Raw genomic sequence first — 13,220 nt, forward strand, 5'->3', positions numbered from 1 at the left:
GGGCTTCCCAGGTGAGGCAATGCCTCGCCCTGCTTCAGCTCTCGCTGGTCGGCCTGCAGCAGCTGACCAGCACCGATTTTCTGGCACTCCCTAGTGAGATGAACCCAGTACCTCAGTTGAAAATGCAGAAATCACCGGTCTTCTGTGTCGCTGGCGCTGGGAGTTGGAGACTGGAGCTGTTCCTATTCGGCCATCTTGCTCCGCCCCCCTGCTTTCCATTTCTGTTCCACATTCAACCGACACTCTTTTAGTAAGTATAATAAATGGAAAGCTATGAAAGGGAAAAGTTGTTGCTGTAATTTATACGTTCTGCGAATATCACTTGCATTGGATCATATTGATGAGCATTCTATAGAAGATGGCATTTAGAAGTATTGATAGACCCTTGTTGCCTTTGCTTGTTTCTTTTTTTTGTTTGTTTGTTTGTTTTGTTGTTGTTGTTTGAGATGGAGTCTCGCCCTCACCAGGCTGGAGTGCAGTAGCATGATCTTGGCTCACTGCAACCTCTGCCTCCTGGGTTCAAGCGATTCTCCTGCCTCAGCCTCCCAAGCAACTGGGACTACAGGCACGCACCACCATGCCCAGCTTATTTTTGTACTTTTAGTAGAGATGGGGTTCTCACCATGTTGACCAGCATAGTCTCAATCTCTTGACCTCTTGATCCACCCGGCTCGGCCTCCCAAAGTGCTGGGATTACAGCCATGAGCCACCGTGCCCAACTGCCTTTGCTTGTTTTAAAGACATAATTTCTTTAACACACTAGGGCAGCCATCCCTAACCTTTTTGGCACCAGGTACCAGTTTTGTGGAAGACAGTTATTACACCGACTGGGTAGGGGAGGGGAGATGGTTTCAGGATGAAACTTTTCCACCACAGATCATCAAGCATTAGATTCTCATAAGGAGCATGCCTAGGTCCCTCACATGCGCAGTTCACAATAGGGTTGGTGCTCCTCTGAGAATCTAATGCCACAGCTGATCTGACAGGAGGCAGAGCTCAGGCGGTAATGCTCGCTTGCCCACTGCTCACCTCCTGCTATGTGGTCCAGTTCCTAACAGGCCAAGACCTGATACTGGTCCATGGCCCAGAGGTTGGAGACCCTTGTACTAGGTAACTATGAATAAGATTGTTGGATTGTATCAATATCAGTACTCTGGTTGTGTTATCATACTATAGTTTTGCAAGATGTTATCATTTGGGGAAACTGGATTAAGGATCCATGTGATCTCTCTGTATTCTTTATTACAACCACATGCAAACCTATAATTATATTACTATCACCAATAATCATATTCCTTATCTTCGATCTGTTTTTCAAAAGATGACTTCATGCTTAATATAATATGGTATTAAAAGTATAAACTTTGACCCTGACATATCTGGACTTGAGTCCTGACTCTGTCGCTTTTTAATTGGTTATGTTACTTAACCTCACATGGCTTTGTTTTTCTCATTAAATGAATAAGTATAATAATAGTAAGTACTTTACAGGGTTTTGAGAATTAAATGAGATAGAGTATGTAAATCACTTTTCCAGTGCTTGACATATAGAAAACATGGAAAACTATTAGCTGCTGTGGTCATCATCATCATTATCATCATCATTACTATTAATTATTACTTATGTAATTAGACATAAGAAGAACTTTTAATCACCTTTTCTCAGGCTAGAGTCTAACTAGCTACTGAATATTCTGGCTTCTCTTTAATAAAGAGTACTTGGCATTTTTACATCGTTTTACTTAAAATAAGTTTATTGTTTTACTTAAAATAAGTTAAAGTCAATTTTATTCCTTGGAACAAAATGATCATTGCTAATCAATGTATTGTAACAAACTACTGGAATTAATGATGGTAAATACTGAGATCAGTGTGTTCTGTGTAAAATAAAATAAAAATAGAAAGGAAGGAAGGAATTTATTGAAAATTGAACAACATTCATAGTATCCAACCTCCAGCAATATGCTGCTGAAACACAAAATTATTTTCAGCTGGAGACTTCCAGGTTTTCTTTGCCAAAACAGTGCAGCCAGTGATTTCTCCCTTTTCTATCATTGAAGTCCATCTGATGTAATGGAAAAAGCCCTGGACAGGGTGATTAGCCTTTCTGGACTCTGGATCCAGCTGTGTCATGACACTGTAACCTTAGGCTTATATCTTTTACCTTCTCTAGCCCCCTGTTTTCCTATGTGTAAATTGTGAGCTTTGGATTAGGTTAGTGATTCTCAAAGAATGACTCCTGGACCAGCAGCCCCAGCTACACCTGGTAACTTTTTAGAAATGTACAGTCTCAGACCCCTACCTCAGATCTACTGATTCAAAGACTCTTGACAGAGAGCACGGGGAGAGAAGGAAGCAATGTGTGTTCTAACAAGCCCTGTGGATGATTGTGATCCACACTAAAGTTTGAGAATCACTGTCCTAAATTAAATTTTAGCCTGAAATTTAATTAGTTGGACTGAATTCCAGAGTTTTCTGATTCAGTAGGTATGGGGTAGAGTTTAAGAATTGGCATTTTAAAAAACTTCCTAGATATTGCTGATGCTGCTGGTCAGGTACCACACTTTGAGAACTGCTAGGTTAGGTCATCTCCAAGTTCTATTCCAACTCTATGTTTCTATCATTACTCTTGCTTTCACAATGTCCTCTGACCTCCTGCTTATTTACTTTGTCTCTCAAGTTATCGAATAGCCTCTGGGCTAATATTTAGTATTTGAAGTTTCTAACATAGCTTTCTTTGCAGAGTATGATGAACAGAAATGAATTTACCTAAATTCTTACAGCTTATGTTAATATGAAACACCTACAGCTCTTTGGCATTAAAAATGAACCCGAGAGTTTGGTTAGTTATATCATGAAGATGGAAAGTTACAAAAGGAGTAACTTAAGACACTAAGATTCAAGAATTAAGGTCTGGTTTCTAATTGCTATTGACCTTTTTCTGTTGTCTCATGATCTGAAGAGCTTGGGTGACCAATATAAAATAATGTTTTCATTCTAAGATGCTGTTAAATAAATAACACCAAAGAACCCCAAATACATGTTCAAATGAACATGTGTTCCCACCTCTTCTTTCTCATGGTTTTCTAGATACTTGGGATGGGATAATGCTCTGTGAGACATGTTGTCTGCTAAGCATGACAAGCCTCTGCCTGCCAAACTGAATTATTTAGTTGGCTCGTGTTTTCTTTCTTAAAGTAGAGTTATGAGTAAGATCAACTATTGCTTGTTTTAGTGCTTGTTTTATCAGTAATTTGATAATTTCTAGCCCTGAATATGCAAACCATATAAGAAAAGAACAAGGATCTAACAAGGATTTACTGTGATATTGCATTACTATTATGTCAGGTACTGTGACACAAGAGTTACTTTTATTGTCTGTTTAGTCCTCACAATAATCATGTAAGGTAGTATAATTAGCTTCAGTTTTTACATGAGAAATAGACTCAGAACAATTAAGTAACTGTTCAAGATTACACAGTCAAGAAAATAGGAGCATATAGATTTAAGTTCAGACTTTTTTGCCAACAAGGCCTTTAAAGGCACCTAGTAAATCCTCAATAAATAAATGCATAATAAATGAATGAAGGAATTGTTGTAATCACACTATCATCATAATGTTGATTTTTAAACAATCATAGAATTATAAAGTTGGGAAGGCCATAAGGTTATTACATAATCAGGTTTTTCATTGTGTGTTTGCTTTACATATCTCTAACATATGGGGTTATACAGCCTTTCTTTACTTGACCATCTCTAGGGAAAAGATACATACCATCTCTTTACTCAGAGTGACTATAGAATAGTTTATTACTAGAAAGTTCTTTGAATTTCATTTCCATGAAATTTCTTCTTTTGAGCCTAGTTCTGCCCTCTGTTAACCATTCAGTCTTAATCCAATCCTTCTTCCATACATTATTCTTTCAAGTATTTGAAGATAACCTTACCTCTTTTATCTCTCAAGCTAAATATTCAAACATCTTCAGCTACTTCTCAATAATAACATAATAAATGTTTTTGAAATGAAAGAAACAATAAATAAATATAATATCCAGACTCCTCACTTTCTTATTCTCCCTTTTTAGAGTATAAGCTATCCGTGCTATATTTTAGGTACATATTAGGGCCATATTTCTGGAGGAAAATGAAATTATTTCCTTTGATGTACTCTTGTACCAAACAATTGTAACCCATATACAAAAATACTGTGTCTTATTTTCTGGCATAGAATAGTGCCCTCGTTTCTGACATCTCAGGTTTGCATCAGGGTCCGACAAGCTGGAGTTCAACAGCAAGCCCGGTGCTTTTCTTCAGGGTTAAAGGCAAGACCTGGGCACTAGGGGATCAGCTCCAATTTAAGCAGGCTTAGTTTGTACTCTAATGTACGAAACTTGGGCTTACCTCAGCTAAAATGGAAGAAATAGCTGCTCAAAGCTAGTTTCTTTCACGCCCCACTGGCAAGGTAGTAATTGCACAAAGACCTTTTTATTATAAGTTGATTTTCTTGAGAAATGAATTCAGAAAAATCCTGTAAAGTGTTTATTTTTTGCTTGCCCTTTATTAACCCACATCTTAGGGCTTTCCCTAGAGAAAAACTGTTGGAAAATGAAACCTCTTAGACCCACACAGAAGCAGTTTTTGCACTGTGTCCCTGGCTATGAAGGGAATAGGGACAGGACAAGGCAAGTCAGTGCTAATTAAACAGGGTCATTAGCCAGTGTATGGAATTTTGCCTAAAGAGAAGATTTAGGAATTTATACAGGGAAGGGTTTGGGGTTAGAATTACTGGTAAAGGTTTGTATCTTAAATAAGATATAATGTAGCCTTTTTATACCAGTGAAAAGGCTAAATACCCAGTTTGAACTTAAAGATAATTTTTTGGGCATATCTTAGTTTTGGTCTTTAAATAAGAAAAGTCCTGTATTCAACCTATAAAACTGTGCCCTAAAGCCAGGACAAAACCTTCCTGTCATGCTGTCCTGGAATTCGGGCAGCATACGTAGAGTAAAGAAGGGAGCTAGGAAATTAAAATGTAATTTTCACAAGCGTGATTCTGTCATAGCTCTTATTTTCTTTATATGGAATACAAATACTGATATAGAGTAAAGATTTTTCTATTTTGCATTTTTGTGCTCTTTGATACATTTATTGAGGTCAAATGAAATTTGATATAGTAGGATTTATTATGAAATGCTCTCTGAATACAACTCCATAATTACTGAGCTACATGGTAGTGCATAAAGCTGTAAAACTGTTTAGCCAGACAAGCAATTTATATGTTACATCAAGGTGTGTATGGCAAAGAATATTACTTTAATTGGGAGCTAAGATGTAGTAGCCTTAAATCTGAAGAGCTATATGTTTAACATAATGCCGTGAGGCTTTGAAATAAGATACCTAAACTGGGGAGATGCAGCTTTTAGAATATATAACAATTAGACATTATTTTCTGACCATGGATACTAAATACTGTTTTTGAAAGAAAGCACAGAATGCAAGGCAGGTGAAAGGGCAAAACCTCTCAACATTGTACAGTACTAGAAAAGAGGCAAACTTATTTCTTCTAGTTCTTTGTTTAAAAGAAAAAATAAAAGGGAAAAAAGTCAAGAGAAAGGAAAACCATTAACCACAGTTTGGTGGAAGCAGCGACGAGGCAAATTCACAATGAAGTTACGTCTTCGGCGTGCTATTAGCATCTCAGAAAAGAGATTTGGTGGATTTTTACTGAATTTTCTCAGATTGCAGATTTGGAATGAGGTTAGAGGTGGGTGGCTGTGTGGGTACCAGCACACCACCAGGAGTGAAAAACAAATTCTTCTTGGCATACATTTGCTCCCTGTCTGATCATAGGCTCTCTTCTGTTTAGCAGGTTCAGGGTCACATGCCTCCGCTCATGATCCCAATTTTTCCACATGACCAGCGGACCCTGGCAGCAGCTGCTGCTGCCCAACAGGGATTCCTCTTCCCCCCTGGAATAACATACAAACCAGGTAAGTAGAGAGGGATTTAACATTCTTTTGGAAATGCTCAGATCTGCATGTTTTTGCTTAGTACTCCAACAAACACAGGAACATGTGAGGGAACTATGAATAAAAATATCATAAAAGCTTATTTTAAAGTAAAATTAGAATTGGGAAGAGCGGGCATTGTAATAAACTAATTGGTTGCTAAAAACTTTTACTTTCTCTTCTTCCACTTGAATTTGTCTTGAATTCACAGGTAAGATACTACTTTCCCTGGGGACTACAATGTTTTTGTCAGCTCTCTCTCATACTTTTGCTGTGAATAATTGTTTTTTGGTTAAAGATCCTTTTCTCCTTGTGAGAACTGTTATACTCTGGGAAAGTGATCACATACAGTATAAAATGTTATTGTTTGTTGTCAGACTTCTCTTAGAAAAATAGTTAAAACTAGACTGATTTAATTAGCTTACCACTAATAGGTAAAATTGTTTTTGATTTTCATCTAAATAATGAAGTATTCAGTATTTTTTCATTCATTTTTAAACCTCAAAAAACAGGTCATGTAACCTTGCAGTGAAATATGTTTTAAGATGATTTAGCAAATGTTATGATTTTTCTTTTTTCCTCTGAGTTTACTGGACTCCTGGGGAATTCAATTAGGTTCATAATGGTTTGAAGCTTCTTTCAGAACCTCCTTGTAAACAGGGCTTTAAATGTTTAAAGATATGTTGCCAAAGGAATCCAATGTAAGAAGATAGTCAAGTAAATAAAAGTCAACCTTAATTTCATTTGTGCATTCTTTGTAAGTGACCTCAGCTCAGAAGTAGTGACCTTGTTATACTCATTAATAATTTCTGTGTCAAGTTCTTTTTAACATATTAACCTGATTATATTAACCTGAGTACAACAAATCTGCGTGCAGCAGTTTCTTTGTGTATATGTTTTATAAAGTGAACAAAGGCATTTTAATATGCTTAAAGCAATAATAAAATATAAATCACTTTACTAAAATTCTGGAGAACTGAGCTTACTAAATAGCATAAAAACAAGCCTAGTGCATTTTAGCATCTGTTTTAATTGCTTGTTGCCATTGATTACTCTTTTGTATTTGATAGAGAACTTCCTTCTTTGTAAGAAAAGGTAGGATGTCTGTGGCAAAACACGAATGATTCAAGGAGTAGAGATGTTAATGAGATTGGCGAGTTTAAGGGCTGTCTGAAAATTCCTCACATATAAATGAATCAAACTCATTACCCAAAGGTTTTTGGATACCTGAGAGAAAATTATGTCATTCAAATTGTTAAAAATTCATTTTTCTGGAGCATGATTTTTAGAACAAGTTATACTTACCTATGAAATTGGCATATTTTTTTCAGAGAATTTTTTTTTTCAGTGCAGTGGTTCAGTCTTCCTGTGATCTCTATAAGTCATTCTAAACTACTTCTTCATTTCGACTTCCTTTGGAAGTAAACCAAGTTTACTGTTCTATTCTGAATTTGAGTTTGACACTCCTGTACCAGTCCCAGAAATATTTTAAATGAACTATATGTGGAAATTCTCTATTTGACTTCAGTGTTTTCAAAGTTAAATTTATGCACATTTCAAAATCAGGTATCCATCTTATTTTCTGTTAGACGTAGACATCTTGTAACTATATTACTTGCCTAATTTTGTTGAAACAATACTGCCACTTTTCATGGAGGAAGATATTGTTATATATATAGTGATTTTAGACCATTTTTCAAAAGTCTTCTCAAACAGCATTAATGGGATTATAATATGTAACTGAGAAAAACAGAAATTGTGACAATATTGTGCAGAAATTAGTTACTTCCATTGAACAAAGGACAGCTTAGAGTTAGTGTCCTGGGATAACAAAGCCGTATTTGATTATGTTGGTTAAACTCTGTTGGATAAGGCAGGACAATGGGTTTGGAGATGTAGGAAGAGTTTTAATTACAAGGAAGGTGGGTAAAAAAAAGTGTTTACTTTCGTGTGACTCCTAAATTATGTCAGACAATTTAATTAATCAGAACTCTAATTCTTTCAGTATTTTGGCTAACCTAGGCTTTATTACATATGAAAAATATGTAAAATTGATTAAAATTATATGTTCTTATGCTATTAGTAGAGAAATTGCATCCTCAGGAGACTTAATCTATGCAGTGTTTTTATCGTTCACATGAATTAGGTGAAGAGACTGCTAGTGGACTGGAAACTGGACAAGTACAATACAACTTATTTTTGCCCCAAACTGAGCTATGGTAACTTCACTTGAAATGTATATGAGGGCTGGGCGTGATGGCGCATGCCTGTAATCCCAGCACTTTGGGAGGCTGAGAGGTGCGAGGATCACTCGAGCCCAGGAGTTCAAGACCAGCCTGGACAACATAGTGAGCCCTTGTCTCTAAAAAGATTAAAAAGTTAGTGAAGAATGGTGGTGTGCACCTGTAGTCCTAGCTACTCAGGAGGCTGATGTGGGAAGATTGCTTGAGCCCGGTAGGTTGAGGCAGCAGTGAGCCATGATTCTGCCACAGCACTCCAGTCTTAGCGGCAGAGTAAGACCCTATCTCAAAATAAAATAAAAGAAAAGAAAAAGAAAAATGTATGTGAGACAACAATGACTAAAGTTTTGAAAGAAAATATTGAATTGGTGGCATAAATTTATATTCTGGTTCCCTAAACAACAGGATGAACAAGTGCTACCTTGGTCTTTATAAATTAAAAAAAATAAATTTCCTTTTTTTTCCCCTTTCCATTTTCCCGTATCTGAAATGATTTCATGGTATTTCTGCCTTCAGCTGACTGAATAATTGTCTTGATTTCTAGAGAGCAAAGACTACCTTGGGGGGACGTTCACTGTTTGTTAAAGTTGACTGTTTCTGAATCCATGTGAAGACAGTGTAAGCAAATATATTTAGGGTTATAGGCCTTCACTCCCCACCCCATGATTTGAAATGTACCTATGGGCATTTCAGAGTCCCAGCATGTAGTAAACACTAGGCAAGCTCTCCCACCTCAGTGGGTTGCTGAGGGGGCATGTTGCCCACAGGGATTGTTCAGCTCCAGGACTGCATCTTTCAGATTGTTCTCTCTAGAAATACTTTATTGAGTTTTAATCCCTTTTTTTTTTTTTTTTTTTTTTTTTTTTTTTAGTATTTTACAGGTTCTATAATTAGAGACACATTTCTTTTTTTTTTTTTTTTTTTTTTTTTTGAGACGGAGTCTCGCTCTGTCACCCAGGCTGGAGTGCTGTGGCCGGATCTCAGCTCACTGCAAGCTCCGCCTCCCGAGTTCACGCCATTCTCCTGCCTCAGCCTCCCGAGTAGCTGGGACTATAGGCGCCCGCCACCTCGCCCGGCTAGTTTTTTGTATTTTTTAGTAGAGACGGGGTTTCACCGTGTTAGCCAGGATGGTCTCGATATCCTGACCTCGTGATCCGCCCGTCTCGGCCTCCCAAAGTGCTGGGATTACAGGCGTGAGCCACCGCGCCCGGCGAGACACATTTCTTGATAGGAACTCATCATCAGAGCCCAGAACATAAACCACAGACTTTTGGTTGCTTTGCTCTTTCACATTGCGATACAGAGAGGTGCAGCAATCAAGAGTAAGAGATACGTTTGAGCACAAATGTTGGAGAAAATTAAAAGATAAAGCCTCTTTCACAGTTGCTGATGTGTATATCAGATCAAGATCAGCTTGCCTGAAAAGCAGAAATGATGAGTAGCCCCCTTCATACTTCAGACTTGACTTAGCTGACCCATTGCTTTATGTAGTTGGAATTTTTTATATGATTGCTGCTAGAAAGCACACTTTAAGTTTCCTAAGAGGTCCTAGGAACAGGATGTCTGCCTGCTCCTGGGTCTTCCATTTACTCACTAGTTATAATATGATAATATATGATAATAATAACAGCTAAAGCTTACTGATTGGTTACTGTGCCAAATACTATGCTAAATATTTCACATCAATTATTTTGTTTCATCCTTACTTGAACATGTAATTTAATCTTGCTGAACCTCAAATTTTTGTCATCTAAGAAATGTGTCATGATTTGTTCACTACTCAATGTGGATGTGAAAATTAAATTTGGTAAAATATATAAAAGTTCTCTGAAAATGATAAAGCACTAAGATTGGGAGTAAAGTCTGATGGTGAAACTGAGTAAATTTAGCCCGTTAAACTACATCCTTATCCTTTGGAAATGCAGTCTAAAAGCTGAGTGTTAGACTGAGTCATAGTATCCCTCTGCTCAACGACCAAAAACAATTTTACAAGTATACCTAATACTTCTTTTTTATTGCAGTAAAATATATGTAATATAATATTTATTATTTTAGCCATTTGTAAGTATATAACTCAGTGGCATTAATACATTTTCAATATCATATAACCAACACCACAATCCATACCCAAAACTTTTTCATCATACCCAACAAAAATGCTGTAGCCATTAAATAACTCTCTCTATCCCTCTACCCTTAGTCTCTGGTAATCTCTATTCTATTATCTTTCTCTGTGAATTTCCCTATTGTAGGTACTTCATATAATTGGAATAATACAATATTTATCTATCTATATCTGGCTTATTTCGGTAAGCATAGCATTTCAAGGTCCATCCATATTGTAGCATATGTTAAAATATAATTTTATTGCTGAATAATATTCCATTGTGTATATATACCATATTTTGTTTATCTGTTCATCTGTTGATAGGCACTTAGTTTGTTTCTACCTTTTGGCTATTATGAATAATACTTCTATGAACATGGTTATAGAAATGTTTGTTAGAGTCCCCACTTTCAGTCCCTTCGGATATATACCTGTGAGTTGAATTAATGGATCACATGAAGTTCTATGGCTACTGTTTTCCACAGTAGCCATGCCATTTTATATTCCCACCAGAAATGTAAGGGGATTCCAATGTCTTCACATTCTTGCTAACACTTGTTATTTTCAATTAAATTTTTTTATTATTATCCCAGTAGGTGTGAAGTGGTATCTCATTGCGGTTTTGATTTACATTTGCTTAATGATTGATGATGCTGATCATCTTTTCATGTGCTTATTGGCCATCTGGATATCTCCTGTGGAAAACTGTCTATTTAAGTAGTTTGCCCATTTTTGAGTTGGGATTTTTGTTGTTGTTGAGTTTCAGTTCTTTGTGTACTGTGGATATTAATACCTTATCAGATACATGATTTGCAAATATTTTCTCCCATTCTGTAATTTGTCTTTTGGCATTCTTAATAGTATCTTTAATACACTAAAGTTCTTAATTTTGATAGAGTCCAATTTATCCATTTTTCCCATTGGTGCCTGTGGTTTTGATGTTATATCAATGAAATCATTGCCAAATTCAATGTCATAAAGATTTATCACTATGTTTTCTTCCAAGGGTTTTATTTTTTTTAGCTTCTAAGTTTATGTCTTTGATCCATGTCTTTGATCCATTTGAGTTGACTTTTGTATATTGTGTAAGGTGGAACCTTTTTCTGTTGTTTTACATCTTTTGCACGTGGATGTCCAATTTTCCCCACACCATTTGTTGATAAGACTATCCCTTCCCCCGTTCAATGGTTTTTGCACCTTTGTCAAAAATCAATTGACTATATATGTAAAGGTTTTAATTTTGAGCTTTCTATTATATTTCATTGGTAGATATATATATACACACACAGATATATATGCATATCTCTTTCTCTCTCTCTCCTTATGCCAGTACCATCCTGTTTTAATTGCTGTAGCTTTGTGGTAAAATATGAACTGTGAGCTTTCCAACTTTCTTCTTCTTTTTCAAGATTGTTTTAGTTATTAGGACCTCTTGTAATTCCATATTAATTTGTGAATTGGCTTTTCCATTTCTGTGAAATAAGTTGTTGTAATTTTGATAGGGATTGCTTTGAATCTGCAGGTTGCTTTGGGTAGTATTGCCATCTTAACAGTGTTAAATCTTCCTACCCATGAGCACAGATGCTTTTCCATTTATTTATGTCATCTTTAATTTCTTTCAAAAATGTTTTATAGTTTTCAATGTACAAATCTTTCACCTCCTTGGTTAGATTTATCCATAAGTGTTTAGTTCTTTTTAATACTTTTGTAAATGAAATTGTTTTCTTAATTTTCTTTTGGGTTGTTTGTTGCTGATGTTTAGAAACACAGCTGATATTTGTGTGTTAAGCTTATACTCTGCAACTTTGCTGAATTTATTAACTCTGGTAGCTTTCTCAGGGATTCTTTGGGATTTTCTATATATAGGACTGTGTCATTTGCAAATACAAATAGTTTTACCTCTCCCTTACCAATTTGGATACATTTTATTTCTTTTTCTTGTCTAATAGCAGTGGCTAGCACTTCCACTAAAGGTTGAATAGCAGCAGTGAAAGTGAGCATTATTGTCTTGTTCTGGATCTTAAGGGGAAAGCTTTCAGTCTTTCACCCTTGAATATGATGTTAGTTGTGGATGTTTGTTTGTTTGTTTGTTTAACAAGCAGGGTCTAACTCTGTTGTCCAGGCTGGAATTAAGAGGTATGATCATAGTTCACTGAGGCTTTGAACTCCTGGGTTCAAGCAATCTTTCTACCTCAGCCTCCCAAGTAGCTGGGACTATAGGCACGTGCCACCACACTTGGCCAGCTGTAGGCTTTTTATAAATAGGTTTCATCATGCCAAGGTCTTTTTCCTCTATTACTAGTTTTCTAAGAATTTTTATGATGGAATATTAGATTTTTGTCAGATGCCTATTCTGTGTCAATTGAGATGATCATGTTGGTTTTTTTCCCCTTTGTTCTGTTAATGTAATGCTTGACACTGATTTGATCCCTTGCATTCTTGGGATAAATTCCACTTTGCCTTGGTAAGTAATTCTTTTAATATGCCATTGGATTTGTTTTGCTAATACTTTGTTGAGGATTTTTATATCTATATTTATATGGGATAGTGGACTGTAACTTTCTTTTCCTGTGATATCATTATCTGGTTTTGGTATCAAGATAATGTTAGCCTTATAAAATGAATTAGAAGTGTTCCTTCCTCTTCATTTTTTTTTGTAAGAGTTTGATAAGGATTGGTATTAATTTTTCTTTAAACATTTGGCAGAATCCGTTGGTAAAGCCATCTAGGTCAGGGCATTTCCTCATTGAGCGGTCTTTGATTATTGATTCACTGTCTGTACTTGTTATAGGTCTGTTGAGGTTTCCTATTGCTTCTTGAGTTGGGTAATTTGCATGTTTTAAGGAATTTGTCCATTTCTTCTAG

General features: G+C 36.2%; 1 protein-coding gene across 50 annotated transcripts in view; it reads left to right on the forward strand.

Annotated features, from left to right (window-relative positions):
- The window catches only part of SOX6 (SRY-box transcription factor 6), a 658,308-nt gene that overhangs the window by 505,630 nt on the left and 139,458 nt on the right, over positions 1–13,220 (forward strand). For 27 of the 50 annotated variants that reach the window (XM_045370379.3, XM_045370377.3, XM_015435021.4 and 24 more), the window contains one exon: positions 5,867–5,990. In XM_045370379.3, coding sequence (XP_045226314.1) covers positions 5,867–5,990 — 124 coding nt within the window. The remainder of the gene's footprint in view (positions 1–5,866; positions 5,991–13,220) is intronic. The other 23 variants (XM_074014189.1, XM_074014211.1, XM_074014217.1 and 20 more) reach the window with 1 other exon arrangement.

This window comes from Macaca fascicularis, chromosome 14, assembly GCF_037993035.2.
Source record: "Macaca fascicularis isolate 582-1 chromosome 14, T2T-MFA8v1.1".
NCBI classification, from domain to species: Eukaryota; Metazoa; Chordata; class Mammalia; order Primates; family Cercopithecidae; genus Macaca; species Macaca fascicularis.